General features: G+C 42.1%; 1 protein-coding gene across 1 annotated transcript; it reads right to left on the bottom strand.

Moving 5' to 3' along the window:
- Window positions 1–1,893: 1,893 nt before the first annotated feature.
- LOC138889756 (uncharacterized) lies at window positions 1,894–13,861 on the bottom strand. The gene is made up of 4 exons (XM_070173092.1): window positions 13,650–13,861; window positions 11,158–11,224; window positions 2,499–2,631; window positions 1,894–2,366 (listed from the first exon to the last, which is right to left on the bottom strand). Exons 1-4 carry the CDS (start codon window positions 13,859–13,861, stop codon window positions 1,894–1,896), a joined length of 885 nt encoding a protein of 294 aa, XP_070029193.1.
- Between the last annotated feature and the right edge of the window lie 2,562 nt (window positions 13,862–16,423).

The following is a 16,423-nucleotide window of genomic DNA, read 5'->3' on the forward strand; positions in this document are numbered from 1 at the left end:
TAAAACCAAAATAATTAGGGTTTTCAACATGATAAGTCAGGTAGAAGAAAAACATAAACAAACTGTTTAACATAGTAAAAATCATATGATAATACCGAAAATTAGAGAAGAAGTCATTTAAAAAGAGGTTAAGAAACCCTAGTCTTGAAGACGAAGAGTCATTTTGGAAAAAATTGGGAAAAACCTTTGAGGAAAACACTAAAAGCTCATAATATACACATATCTAAAATAGATCTAAAAGAAATCTGAAAATCTTTAGAGTTTAAGGTTTCGGAGAACCCAGAGAATGTGAGAAAACCTTAAAATATTACCGATTTTAGCCGGAAGAGTCACATATCTTACTCAAATGGCCATGGATGGCCGGAAAATGGCATGAGAAACAATGGGAGGCGAGTGAATTGCCTCTGGTTCACTTGAAGGCCTCAAAATGATGACACACATTCAAGAGGGAGCCAAAAGACTGGTAGGTGGCGAGGACACCATGGATTCAGATAGGGAGATGGCCGGAGAAGGTGGATAAGATTCATCGGAGAGGAGGGAAAAGGAGAAGGTTCTAAAGAGAATCAGAGGTAGAGAGAGAGGGAGATGAGTTTCGCTTGAGTGAATGAGAGAATGAGAGGGTTTGCGGGGGAGGGGGGGTCGTTTGGGTTTAATTTAGGAAAGGGGAATGGGGACCGTTGATCTGAATGATCAACGATCAAGATTGAATGGGGTAGGTGGGTCGGGTATGGTTTGGGTTTGGGTCTGGTGGGTTTTTTTAATTGGGTTGGAGGTCCGTTTGATTTAGGCTAGAATTGAAAGCCAATTTTGGATATAAGTTAAATAGCCAGTTTTTCCCTATTTAATTTAAGAAAATAGTAGATAATTTCTAAAAATAATTTTTAAAAATGCTAAAATGGTTTATAATACATAATTAGCAATTTAAAAAATACAGGATCCAATTTTGTACATATAAAACATCATTAAATCTTAAAAGGTCTAATATTGCAATTATGTGTAAATTAGCTTTAAAAATACTAAATATAATTATTAAAATATGTAAGAATTACCTTAGACATATTTTGTCATAAATATAGAAATTCAATAGATTAATTATCAAAATAATAATTTTGGAAATAATTAATGGGTATTTTATGGATAAAAAGGGAGAAAAATAATACATTTAAAACCTTAAATTATGGAAAAAATAATAAAAACGTTGGACTTGCTTATATATGCATATACATGCTATTTTGAAGGTATTTTGCATATTAAAAATATATAGGAAAAAATTGGGTATCAACACAAAGTCCTCAAAAGAGAGGAAAGCAAGTTCATATATAGGGCAAACGGCGATTGTTCACTTACTCTGAAGGCCAATTAATTCTGACTAGGCCATTATCACTATTAGGAAAGTGTACCGGTGGGACCACCTCGGTCACTTCATGGCCAAGCCATACAAATGACGCTATCATACAGCGTTCGAGGGGTTAAGATTCCCATATCAATCTAGCCTCGAGATGGTGCCCAATCTCGAGGGTCTCTGTTACTATAACTATGGGCTCTAAGGAGCCATCATTATCAATCTAGCCTCGAGATGGTGCCCGTATCTCGAGGATCTCCATTACTATAACTATGGTCTCTAAGGAGCCGTCAATGTGAATCTAGCCTCGAGATGGTGCCCGATCTCGAGTGTCTCCACTATCCCAAGTATGGGCTCTAAAAGAGCCGACATCAAAAATAAATAGACTAGCTTTACATAAGCACTGAAAAATAAAATTTGAAGGCTTGAAACAAAAGGGGCTCTTTGCATTCTCAAAAATACATTTACAGAACGTGTCTTTACAAAACTCCCCCAAGGAGCCCATACACAAAAGAAAGAAAAGAAGAAGAAGAAGAGAGGACGACGCGATTCTATTCCTCACCCTCACTACCATCTGAATCACTTCCGGAGACCTCATCTGAAGTAGTTGAAGGTGTTGATTCTTCCTCCAAGGTTTTGGCTTTCTTAATCTCATCAGAGAGATCGACACCTTTGGTGCTCGCTTCCTCGAAGTCCTGCCTCCTAGCTTGTAGACGAGCATAAGTAACGGCCCGGGCCAATTTCTGCTCGGCCTTCTTAGATATCTCCCCGTCTTGATCGTTTGCAGTGGCGGCATCTCTCTTATATGAGGACGCATCTTCATCGGCCTTAGTCTTGTCCACAGATAATACAGTGACCTCCTTCTGAGCACTTCGAAGAAGATCCTGTGTCGAGGCCAACTCTCCCCATAAAAGATCTTTCTCCAAGGCCACGGCCTCATTCTGCCTCTTCAGCTCGAGGATCTCCATATCCTTGGCTGCAACCTCTTCCTGAAATTGCCCCACCAGGGCATCCTTTGCCCAATCTACAAAAGTGGAACAAGATAGTAAGCACCAAGTTATAGGAATAAAAAGATGAACACATGAATGTCGTGTTACCTGCTCAGTAAAGCTAGTCCGTTCTTGGTGCACCCCCTCCAGACTCGCCCGAAGCTCACTCAACTCCTCTTCCTTTTGGGCAGAGGAAGCCTTCAACTCACTAAGCTTCGAGGTGAGCTTCTTGAGCTCCTCCTCACGACATGAGAGCTCATATTGAAGCTTATAAAAGGCTTGGTCATACAATTTCTTGACCTGCAGCAAAGATGTTAGAAAGGAAAGGGTAAGAATTTGAAGTGCAAATGGTATGTCAAGAAGTATTACCTACTTTTGAAGCCCCTCAGCCTTCTCGAGAGCAATTAGAGCATCGAGATATGTGTCCTCGTCGACACCAACAATGTAGTCCTTGAGCGTATCATCCTCTCCTTGATAGGCCCCCACATCGGCAACATCCTCATCCTAGGCATCCCTTATTTCCGCAAATGCAGGGCCTAATTCAATGCCACCTATGACATCAATTTCTATAAGGGTCTCTTCTCGACCCCAAAAAGTTTTGGTTTTAGACCGCCCAAAATCACCAGCCGAGGATTCACCGGCACGGACTGTACCATGTCCGGCTTGAGGCTCGGGGACTGCGCCCAATCCTTCCTCGAGGGTCTATTCAATACGAGTTTGGTCCATATCAGCCACCTCCGACTCGGCAGCTTTCCGACCAACAGCTTGTGGAGGATCAACACTCCGTCTTACTTTTGTACCATAGGGAGATCGCCATCATTGTCATATTCACGAAGACTTGCCACATCAGTCAAAGTCAAGACCGTGGCATCGGTTTTAGGCTTGCGAACTTTGGGTTTCTTTAATTTTGGAGACTCGGTCGATGCCTCCTTCTTCCCCTTCACGAGGAGGAGGTGATCTCATCAACACGCCATCCCCGATGCCTGCACAGGCATGATGCATTAAACTTACCGCCACAAAGAATATATGTAAGAAATTTTGCAACGACAGCAAGAAGTGCTTACCGTGGTTCTTAGCCTGCCACCGCTTGGCCAAATCACATAAAGCACGCTCGCTATAAGGAAAAGCAGAGTCTAACTATCTGATCCATCCGGAAGGTCCTGAACAGCGCCGGGGTACCAAACGGTGGCTACACAATCAAGAAAATATTATTTCAAGAGGGGAAGAAGGGGCAATAAAATGTGCTTGAGGTAGGAACTTACGCTTCATGTTCCATTCCTCCGATAATGGCATCCTATCAGCCAGAATAATGTCCGAGGTTCTTACTCTAACAAACCGTCTCATTCATACCTGGTCCTTATCCTCATCAATGCTCGCAAAGAATGTCTTGGCAGATCAAGGATGAAGCTTGATTAAACCTCGAAAGAGACGGGGGCTATACAATCTAACCAAGTGATTGAGAGTGAAGGTCATTCCCTCGACCCAGTTGGAGAAATATCTAAGCATGTAAACAAACATCCAGAAAGAAGGATATATCTGACCGAGTGTCACTCGGTATTCATGACAAAAGTCAAGAATCACCGGATCTATCGATGGTGAAGAAGGATCTACGGGGCCAAGAGTGAAGGGGTATATGTATACGCTGAGGAAACCAGCTTTGTGCTCTATTATGCATTCCTCAGTTTTGGGGATCTCTACTTGCACTGCCCCCCTATCGACAGTCTATCTTTACTCTCTTACTCTCTTCGTGTTGGTCACCACACTGATGTACCGAGACACGGGCTCGCATCGTCCCGGTGTAGAAGGGGGGTTTTACATGATAAAATCGGAGATCATATCGAAGTGGCCAGGGGTACATTGCTCAATACTTGGAGGCGGTTTTGGTTTGCCCTTGGACGGGCATGATGAAGAAATAGTGCCCTCTTTTTGAGGTACGGTTTTTGAAGTTTTTGCCATGATTACAGCTTAATTTCAAAGAAAGAGGATGAAGAAACAAGCACAGAAAGATGATGGATGCAGAAAGTTGTGAACTTAGATCTAAAGACTTGAAGATATTGTAAAGGTGTGAACGACAAATGAATTGAAGTATTTATAGAAGCCATTTGGGCAACGTTTGGGAAGAGGAAGAGTTGAGTCAATGTTGGTTCGTGGGATTTTCGATAATCGTGTTGACAACGACCTCTGCGCAGCCTTTTGAGTCATGGCATTTAATGCTCTGATGGGATGATATCATAACGGGAGTATCAAAGAGGCAAGAATTCAAGAACGTTTCTTATCATTTCACTCTAAGAAACGCGGGGACTATCTCTATACGACTAAAATCGGAGAGTCCGATTTAATGATCAACATGGCATTTCACAGCCCGTCTTCAGAAGCCTTGAAGCATAGCTCAAGGCTCGACCACGAGGGTTCCCAATGCTCGACCTCGGGGCAGTGCAAATCAGTGGCCATCTTTGAGAAGCGCTAAATTCCCAAAAGGCATGTGGTTAAAGTTGACCAGGTCCACAAGAATAGTACAAGTCTGTATCGTGATATTAAATAGTTGTACCAGCTGTTTTCTTTGTAATAAATGCATATGTACTATGTTGGGATTCCCCCTCCTATATAAAGGGGACCCTTGCCATTTGGTAAAGATACATGATATTCAATATAAGAACATTCTTCATTGCCTTTCCTTTGATTTTATTGCTTACATTTATTATATTTCATTGATTGTTCATCATTTATTATTCATCATTGATCATAAAGAGTCATCATCAAGGCCCTCAGAACTGTTAGTCTTTCATCGATCGTCCCTAATCAAGCCCGTCTAGCTCGACCTCGAGTCCAGAGCAGGCCAGCTTGAGACCCCGATTCGTGGACATTCGGTTTGCATAGCATACTATCCTCAAGATCTTGCTTTACTTTCTTATCTCACACTTAGCATCTATTGCCTAACAACTACCATAAAAATAAATCACATATTTTTAGAACCACAAAATCAAATTCAATTGTAATTACCATTTTCAAGGTAAACAAGTACTCCCTCCGTTCCAATTTATGTGAACCTGTTTGACTGGACTCGGAGTTTAAGAAAAAATGAAGACTTTTATAATTTGTGGTCCTAAATAAGTCAAAAAGGGGACCAGAGTGTTTGTGTGGTTATAAAAATTTCTCACTAAGGGTAGAATTGTAAGTTTAAGCTAAATTGTTACCAAATTTAGAAAGGTGTCATTCTTTTTGGATTAGACCAAAAAGGAAATAGGTTCATATAAACTGGAACAGAGGGAGTATATATTATGTAACTTGTCTTTTGACACATCTTGATTAGTTTCTTTTTTCTCTCAACGGTGGTATTAGCACCTTGTTGTGCTCATTCCATAGGGGTAAGGAAGACTAAAAAAGATATTTCTATATTTTTTTAATGCTATAATAAAATTATAACACATTGCCTTGAATATCTGTTCACAATATTTTGTTTTCAAATTTGAATTAAAAATTTAGGTCACATTTCTATAATATAATTTACAAGAAATTGCCTTAGAAAATATAATTTAGGGCACATTTTGTCTTTTTGAAAATGTATAGTCCTTTCTTAAAAATTTGACAGTAACAATGACAAAAAAAATTATCATACGGGAATATCATCTTTTAAACTAAACACGAAATACGAAAACTAAAATTTTGGTCTTAATTGTTGTCAAGATGTTCCTACTAGTCATGAAAGAATAGAACAACAAAATAAAAATGAAGAACATAATGAGAGGTAAAAAAGGAGTAATAAAATGTACGCATGGTGGGCGATTGTGTTTTACCTTTTAAGAAAAATCTGGTTGTGTCATTTCAAGGAGAAATTTATTCCACTTTAGAATTGTTCAGGGGGATAATAAGGCTCGTAAAGGAAATGTGTGTAGTTGGAACTTTGGTCATTAGTTGAGGGGGTACTTATGCCTTTTTCCATCCAATTAGTTTGTTTGCTTTATGCTATTCTCACGGCAGAAATACCCTAATAGACATTCGTACTTGTTCCCATTTGACATTCCGGTGCCCTTACTCTATTAAATTTCAAGTGAACACCTGAACTTGTTCAAACATAATATTCTAAACACCTCCACGGTTGTGTGTGGCTCACTTGCTTGACGTGGATGACATATCAATGTCTCTGTCAGATTTTTATGATAAAAAAACAATTTACTTTTTTCACATTATTTAAAAATTATCTAATTTATTTTCATGTTTTACTTCTTTATCTACTTCATTTTTCCTTCAGGAAAAGCACCCTTCTTCGGTCACACCATTGATGGAGAGTTCCATTACATATTTACTTCAAAATTATAGATAAATAAACATGACCCATCAAATATCTTTATTCAATTTTTTCACGATCCAAGTTCTCCCTTCGTGAACCGTCGTGACTACACCTAGTCTCTGCGACTAGGTAAGCCTAACATTTTGCGGAAAAGGAACGAAATATTAAAGCTATCACCTAACAGGTAAATTTAAACAAGGAAATACGATGTCGCTCGGCCAGAGCAATAATCACTTTCGAAGAATACATAAACACTCCCAAAACACGGAATGTCATAAGTCACAAGCTAAAGAAAGAAACAGTGCGCCCATACTCCAGAGTTTAATAAAAGAAGAAAATACAAGAAGTGTTTGACATGGAGTGGAATAGATAGGGATTTCAAGGTCTGCAAACATGGCAGATATATATTGAAGTCTCTACAACTGGCTCGCCTCACTGGATATGTGGCTGATAAATGGTATATGGATCTGCACACGAAAAACATGTGCAGGAAAGGGCATGAGTACACTACAACGGTACCCAGTAAGTGTCAAGCCTAACCTCGGTCGAGTAGTGATGAGATCATGTTAGGGCCCTACTAGAATAAATATGATGAAATAAGACAGAAAGAACATTACAGTAAAATAAGTATGGAAATCTAATAGGAATAGAACTCAATGGAAAACAATAACTCAAAACACAGTAATAGCAACAAGGGGATCTCCCATGATACCGTCCCGTAGTCCCAAACGTAAATGTGCAGGAGGATCTCCCAAGATACCGTTCCGTAGTCCCAAAGTAAATATGTAGTGCTGGGATATCTTCCAGAATACCATTTCGTAGTCCCAACGTAAATATGTAGCTCAACCAATATAAACAATAGTTTCAACAAGGAAATCTACAGTTTAGACTAAGTTCAACATGCTGCACAAAGTTCAATTAGACGTTTAAAACACTTAGGCATGCGTTTCAAATCTAGACAAGGTAATTACATATGCTAGTGTAGTTTCAACAAGGAAAAACAGGTTGAGACTTAGTGAAAAAATGAAGTTTTACAACAAATAGCCCATGTACGTACTTGTTACCCCACGTACACGGCGCTCATATATCAAACAGTACCAAAATCCTAGGGAAGTTCCCCCACACAAGGTCAGGCAAGCCACTTACCTCGAACCAAGCTCAAACCAATCTGTAATAATGCTCCTTCCACGAATATCCATCTTCGGATGGCCCTAATCTAGCCAAATCATTTACATACGTAAATATAGATACAAGCAACTAATCAAGCTAATGAAATCAAAGCTAAGGTAAGAAAATAGAAAAACGCCCAAAAAGCCTCCTCGGTCCCACATCTAAAAATTGGGTAATAGTCACAAATTATGAACACCCATTCACTCACAAGTTCACTCGTACCAAAATTATCCAAATCAGATGTCTTATCCCATTCAAAACTCAGAAAATTGATTGGAAAACTTTTTCCCCATTTTCCCAACTTTCTCACTGAAATTCCTTGATTAAATGAAGAAAACAACAATAGATTAATAAAATGAAACAAAAATCGCGTAAGGAAACGTTATCCACAAGCTTCCTCTGAAAATCCCTCGAAATTTTGCCTCAATCCGAGATCTTTAGGTCCAAATTGGAGAATGAAATCAGACCCTCAATTTTCCCCATTTCTTCCAGTTAAACCGCACCTGCGGACCCTTCTTCGCATATGCGGTACAGCACCTAGGAAATTCCATCGCAGGTGCGGAATTCACTTAAGTTTGTAGGGACCACATATGCGAGCACTGGGCCACACCTGCGAGCCCGTTCTTGCAGTCCCCAACTTCTTATGTGCCCCCGCTTTTGTGGAGCCCTCATCGCATCTGTCGACCCAGCTAGATAGGGTCCATATCCGCTTTTGCGTTTCCTTAGCCGCTTCTGCGGCTCCGCACCTACGGCCCAAAGTGCGCAAGTGCGAAAACACCAAGTGCAACAACTTCAGTAAATTGCATAATCTCAAACTAATCCATTAAATACCCGAAACTCATCTGAGGACCCCGGGACCTCAACCAAATCACCCTCCAATCCAAACTTAATGACCTTGAAACTTAAAATATCCATAACCGCTACCGAAACCAACTAAACCGCGTCCAATTGAACTTAAATTTTGCACACAAGTCATATTCAACACTACAGACCTACTCCAACTTCCAGAATCGGATTGCTATCCCGATATAAAAAATTTCACCACTGGCCCAAAACTCCAAAAATTTGACTTTCGTCATTTCAAGCCTAAATGAGCTACGGACCTCAAAAACACAATCCGGACATGCCCCTAAGCCAAAAATCACCCAACAGAGCTAACAAAATTGGCAAAACTCCATTCCATAATCGTCTTCACACTGATCCGACTACGGTCCAAATTCTAAGACTTAAGCCTCCGTTTAGGGACTAAGTATCCCAAAACACTCCAAAACCTAAAATGAAAGCTCCCGGCAACTCACAATAGCAGAAAATAGATACGGGGAAAGTAGTTAATAGGGGATCGGGACTCTAACTCTCAAAACGGTCGGCCGGGTCGTTACATCCTCCCCCTCTTAAAACATTCTTTCATCCTCAAACGAGCATAGAGGCATGTTTGAAGTGGTGAAAATATGAGTATAACGGTTTCGCATATCCTGCTCGGTCTCCCAAGTCACCTCCTTAGCCGGCTGACCCCGCCACTAAACCTTTACTGATGCAATGTTCTTTGACCTCAGCTTTCTAACCTGTTTGTCCAATATATCCACTGGCTTTTCAACATAAAATATATCCTTGTCCAACTGGACTAAGCTGATATCCAACACGTGAGACGGATCACCATGATACCTCTAGAGCATCGAAACATGAAAGGCCGGATGAACTCCTGCCAAGCTAGGAGGTAAGGCAAGCTCATAAGCAACCTCCCCAACACGATGCAACACCTCAAAGGGACCAATAAACCTTGGGCTCAACTTGCCCCTCTTTCTGAATCTCATAACACCCTTGATAGGCAAAACCCGAAGCAACACCCGCTCTTCAACCATAAATGAAACATCGCAAACCTTTCGGTCCGCATAACTCTTCTGTCTGGACTGGGATATGCGAAGTCTATCCTGAATCACCTTAAACCTCTCCAAGGCATTTTGAACCAAGTCTATTCCCAATAATCTATCCTCACCCAGCTCGAACCAACCCATTGGGAATAGACCGCCTACCATATAGAGCCTCATACAGTACTATATGAATGTTGGACTGGTAATTGTTATTTTAGGCAAACTCCGCAAGTGGAAAGAATTGATCCCAAGAACCTCCAAACTCCATCACACAAGCACAGAGAATATCCTTAAGAATCTGAATAGTGCGCTCGGAATGCCTGTCCGTCTAAGGGTGAAATGTTGTGCTCAACTCCACCCAAGTACTCAACTCCTGCTGTATGACTCTCCAAAATAGTTATGTAAACTGTGTGCCCTAGTCGGAGATGATAGATACCAGCATGCCATGAAGTCTGACAATCTCACAGATATAAACTCAAGCCAACCACTTGGAAGAATATGTGGTCTTCACAGGAAGGAAATGGGCTTAGTTGGTCAGCCTATCCACAATCACCCAAACTGCATCAAACTTTTGCTGAGTCCGTGGGAGTCCAACAATGAAATCCATAGTGATCCGCTCCCATTTCCACTCTGGAATCTCTAGCTTCTGAAGCAATCCAACCGGTCGTTAATTCTCATATTTTCACCTGCTGGAAATTTAGGCGCTGAGCAACATACTCCACTAAATTGTTCTTCATCATCCTCCACTAGTAATGCTGCCTCAATTCCTGATACATCTTCGCGGCACCTGGATGAATAGTGTACCGCGAGCTGTGAGCCTCCTGAAGAATCAACTTACGCAAACCGTCCATATTAGGCACACATAGTCTGCCCTGCATCCGCAAAGCACCATTTTCCCCAATAGTGACCTCCTTAGCATCATCGTGCTAACCGTGTCCTTAAGGACAAGCATATGGGGGTCAACATATTGACGCTCCCTGATACGATCATAAAGAGAAGACCGGGAGACCACACATGCCAACACTTGACTCGATTCAAAAACATTCAGTCTCACAAACTGGTTGGCTAAGGCCTGAACATCCAACGCCATGGCCTCTTTGCCGCTGGTAGATAAGCCAAACTCTCTGCCCGGCGACTCAAAGCATCTACCAACATATTGGCCTTCCCCGGGTGGTATAAAATAGTGATATCATAATCCTTAAGCAAATCTAACCACCTCCTCTGACATAAATTAAGATACTTCATCTTGAATAGATACTGCAAACTTCGGTGATCAGTACAGATCTCGCAAGGAACCCCGTACAAATATTGCCTCCAAATCTTTAAGGCATGAACAATATCAGCTAACTCAAGGTCGTGGATAGGATAATTCTTTTCATACACCTTCAGCTACCTGGATGCGTAGGCAATCACCCTACGGTCCTGCATCAACACCGCGTTGAGGCCAACTCACGACGCATCACAATAAATTATATAAGACCCCTAACCTGATGGTAATACCAATACTGGAGCTGTAGTCAAAGTTGTCTTGAGCTTCTGAAAGTTCTCCTCACACTCTTCCGTCCACCTGAACAGAGCACCCTTCTAGGTCAGACTAGTAATAAGTGCTGCAATAAACAAGAATCCCTCAACACATCGAAGGTAATAACCTTCCAAACCAAGAAAACTCCGGATCTCTATAGCTGAGGATGGCCTAGGCCAACTCTACACTGCCTCCACCTTCTTCGGATCCACCTTGATCCCCACTCAATACCATATGACCCAATAATGCCACGGAATCTAACCAGAACTCGCAGTTTGAGAACTTTGCATATAGTTTCTTTTCTCTCAAGGTTTGAAGCACATTTCTCAGGTGCTGCTCATGACCCTCCCGACTCTGGGAGTACACCAGAATGTCATCAATAAAGACAATGACTAACGTGTCAAGATAAGGCCGAAACACACTATGCATCAAATGCATAAATATTGCTGGGGTGTTGGTCAGCCCAAATTACATAACAAGGAACTCGTAATGACCATACCGAGTCCTGAAAGCAGTATTTGGGATATATGGCTGCCGAATCTTCAACTGATGATAACCCGAATGCAAATCAATCTTGGAGAACACTTGGGTACCCTGCAATTGATTAAATAGGTCATCAATACGAGGCAAAGGATACCAGTTCTTCACTGTAACTTTGTTCAACTAGCGATAATTAATGCACATACGCATAGAACCATCTTTTTTCTTCACAAACAAGACAGGAGCACCCCAAGGTGACACACTGGGCTGAGCGAAACCCTTACCAAGCAATTCCTATAATTGTTCCTTCAACTCCTTCAACTTAGGAGGGGCCATATGATAAGGAGGAATAGACATGGGCTGAGTGCCCAACAACAAATTAATGCCAAAATCAATATCTCTGTCGGGTGACATGCCCGGAAGATCAGCTGGAAATACATCAGGTAAATCCCTTACTATTAAAACTGAATCAATTGTAGGGGTATCAATACTGACATCTCTTGCATAAGCTAGATACCTGTCACACCCCTTCTTAACCATTCGCTGAGCTTTAAGATATTAAATAACTCTACTGGGAGTGTATCTCAGGTACCTCTCGACTCTAATCGCGGTACACCTGGCATAGCCAGCGTCACGGTTTTGGCATGACAATCAAGAATAGCATAATGGGGTGACAACCAGTCCATGCCCAAAATAACATCAAAATCTACCATGCTGAGCAATTATAAATCGGCTCTGGTCTCAAACCACTAAGAGCAATCAAACTCAACCGATAAATGCGGTCCACAACAAAAGAATCTCCCATGGGAGTAGACACATAAACAGGGGAACTCAAAGAATCCCGAGATACGCCCAAATGCGGGGAAAAATAAGAGGACACATAGGAATAAGTGGAGCCTAGATCGAATAGAACTGATGCATCTCTATGATAGACCGGAACAATACCTATAATGACAGAATTGGTAGCATCAACCTCTATACGAGTAGGAAAGGAATAGTATCTAGCTTGGCCTCCCTCTCTGGGGCGACCTCTACCACCCCAACCTCCACCTCGGACAGTTGAGCAGGTGGGGTGGTAGTTGGTGTTGTAATAATAGCATGAGAACCTAGTGGAGCATGTTGTGGCTGAGAAGTCTATAGAGGTGCACCCCTCCTAAGTTTGGGGTAATCCCTCACCATATGACGGGTGTCACCACATTCAAAACAAGCTCTAAGAGGACGTGGTGGATGTGGCAGGCTCGGGCCAGGTCTGCTGGACTGACCATTGATGGCACCCCGTGTAGGAGGCACACTAGATACTAGAGGTGCATAATAAGGCTCATGAGGTCTAGGAGGAGCTGCAATGCCACTGGCAGCTAGAAGAGCTGAATAAATGGGACGACTCACATAACCCTTACCATGACGAATTGCCGCTGGGGCACGGTCATCAGAATAATGGCCCGACTATCGAGACCTCTTTGCGCCTCTCTCCTCCCTATCTCGAGCAAGCATGCCCTCCACTCTTCTAGCAATACTCACCCCCTGCTGATACGTGATATCCATATCTAACTCTCGGGCCAAGCTAGTATGGATGTTGGGAATGAGTCCCTCAATAAATCGGCTAACCCTCTCTTGAACTGTAGAAACCAAGGCCGGTGCATGTCTAGCCAAGTCACTGAAACGGACTGCATACTCTGAAACTGGCATACTACCCTGTCACAACAGCTCAAACTCCATGCACCATGTGTCCTTGAGGCTCTGAGGGACATACTCCCTCAAAAACATATTCGAGAACTGAATCCATGTAAGGGAAGCTGCCTTAGCCGGACTGTCCAACTCAAAAGTACGCCACTACTGATAGGCTGCCTCTCGAAGCTAGAAGGCAGTGAAAGAAACCCCACTCGACTCTGATATGCCCATAGTACGGAGGATATAGTGGAAATTCTCCAGAAATCCCTGAGCATCCTCTAATGCTAGACCACTGAATGTAGGAGGGTCGTACTACTTGTACCTCTCAAGCCTCTGCTGCTCCTCCTCTGAAATTGCTGCCCTACCCTCGGGCTGAGTTGGGGCTACAGGCAGTATCGGTATAACCTCTGGGATCTTATCAACCTGAACCTGCTTCTCTGGGATGGGGGCAACAGGAGTTTGTGCTCCTCCCCCGGCCTGAGATGTGGCTGCAGCAAGGGGAATCAACCTTGTTTGATCTAGAGTGTTGTACATGGTCATAAACTCTGCAAGGGTCTCCTAAAGAGCTGGAGTAGTAGTAGTAGTAGGCATATCAAGTGTTTGTGCTCGGCTGGAGCTACTGAAAGCTCCTCTGTAGCAGCTCGCCAGAGTGCTCTGGCTGCACCACGTGCGCGTCCTTGACCTCTACCCTGACCCCAGCCTCTAGCGGCTCTTGCAGGGGGCACAGAGTGCCTGGTCATCTCCGGTAGCACGTGTCTTCATCATCTGTGAGAGAATAGAAGACAGAAGTTAATAATTTTGAAGTCAATAATCTCGCACGACAAGGAACCAAATGAAGTGGAATTTTCCTAACAGCTCCACAGCCTTTCGAAGATAAGTACAGACGTCTCTGTACTAATCCGCGAGACTCTAATAAACCAGCTTGTGACTCACGACTCCTATGAACCTAGAGCTTTGATACCAACTTGTCACGACCCATGTTCTCCCTCCGTGAACCGTCGTGATGGCACCTAGTCTCTACGACTAGGTAACCCTAACATTATGCGGAAAAGGAACGAAACATAAAAGCTATAAACTAACAGGTAAATTTAAACAAGGAAAAATGATACCGCTTGGATTGAGCAATAATCACTTTCGAAAAAAACATAAACTCTCCCAAAACCCGGAATGTCATAAGTCACAAGCTAAAGAAAGAAACTGTATGCCCATACTCCAGAGTCTAATAAAAGAAGAAAATACAAGAAGTGTTTGACATGGGAAGGAATAGATAGGGACTTCGAGGTCTGCGGATGCGGCAGATATACCTTGAAGTCTCTACAGCTCGCTCGCCTCAATGGAAATGCGGCTAATAAGAGTTACATGGATCTGCACAAGAAAAACATGTGCAGTAAAGGGCATGAGTACACCACAACGGTACATAGTAAGTGTCAAGCCTAACCTCAGTCGAGTAGTGACGAGATGAGGTTAGTGCCCTACTGGTATAAATATAATGAAATAAGACAGAAAGAATATTATAGTAAAATAAGTACATAAATCTAACAGGAATAGAACTCAGTGGAAGCCAACAGCTCATAACACAGTAATAGCAACAGGGGGATCTCCCGGGATACCATCTTGTAGTCTCAAACGTAAATGTGTAGGGGGAATCTCCCAGAATACCGTTTTGTAGTCCCAAAGTAAATTTGTAGTGCTGGGTGATCTCCAGGAATACTATTCCATAATTCCAAAGTAAATATGCAGTATAGGGGTATCTCCCGGAATACCGTTCTATAGTCCCAAAGTAAATATGCAGGTCAACCAATATAAACAACAATTTCAACAAGGAAATGTACAGTTTAGACTAAGTTCACATCCATGAAAAAATACAAAAAGTTCACTAAACATGCTGCACATAGTTCAATTATACAGTTAAAACACGTAGGCATGCTTTTCGAATCTAAACAAGGTAATTACATATGCTAGCGTAGTTTCAACAAGGAAAACCATGTTAAGACTTAGTGAAAAATAGAGTTCTACAACAAGTAGCCCGTGTACATACTCGTCACCCCACGTACACTGCGCTCATATATCAAATAATACCAAAATCCTAGGGGAGTTTCCCTACACAAGATTAGGCAAGCCACTTACCTCTAACCAAGCTCAAATCAATCTCTAATAATGCTCCTTCCATGAATTCCGGCTATGGATGGCCCAAATCTAGCCAAATCAAATACATAATGTAAATATAGCTACAAGCAACTAATCTAGCTAATGAAATCAAAGTTAATGCAAGAAAATAGAAAAACGCCCAAAAATCCTCCTCGGTCCCACGTCTTGGAATTGGGTAAAAGTCAAAAATTATGAACACCCATTCACTCACGAGTTCACTTGTACCAAAATTATCCAAATCCGATGTCAAAATCCCATTCAAAACTCAAGAATTCGATTGGGGAACTTTTCTTCCATTTTCCCAACTTTCTCACTCAAATTCCTTGATTAAATGAAGAAAACAACAATAGATTAATGAAATGCAACCAAAATCGAGTAAGGAAGCATTACCCACAAGCTTCCTCTGAAAATCCCTCGAAATTTCGCCTCAATCCGAGCTCTCTAGGTCAAAAATGGAGAATAAAATCAAACCCTCGATTTTGCCCTTTTTTTGCCAGTCAAACAGGTCCTTCGGACCCTTCTTCGCACATGCGGATACTCCATCGCAGGTGCGGAATTCACTTATATGGGCTGGGACCGCATCTGCGTGCACTGGGCCACACCTGCGAGCCTGCTCCTGTGGTCCCCAACTGCTTCTGTGCCTCCGCTCCTGCGGACCCCTCATCGCATATGCGAACAACTGGACAGGGTCCATACTGCTTCTGCGGCTCCGCATCTGCGGTCCAAAATGCGTAGGTGCAAAAACACCAGGTGCAGCAATGTCAGCAAATTGTATAAGTCTTAACCAATCCGTTAAGTACCGTAAACTCACCCAAAACCCCTGGGACCTCAACCAAACATACCATCCAATCCTACAACATCATATGAACTTAGTAAAGCCCTCAAATCATATCAAATAATGCTAAAAAACACAATTTACCCTCCAATGCAAACTTAATGAACTTGAAA

This window comes from Nicotiana sylvestris, chromosome 4 (genome assembly GCF_000393655.2).
Source record: "Nicotiana sylvestris chromosome 4, ASM39365v2, whole genome shotgun sequence".
NCBI classification, from domain to species: Eukaryota; Viridiplantae; Streptophyta; class Magnoliopsida; order Solanales; family Solanaceae; genus Nicotiana; species Nicotiana sylvestris.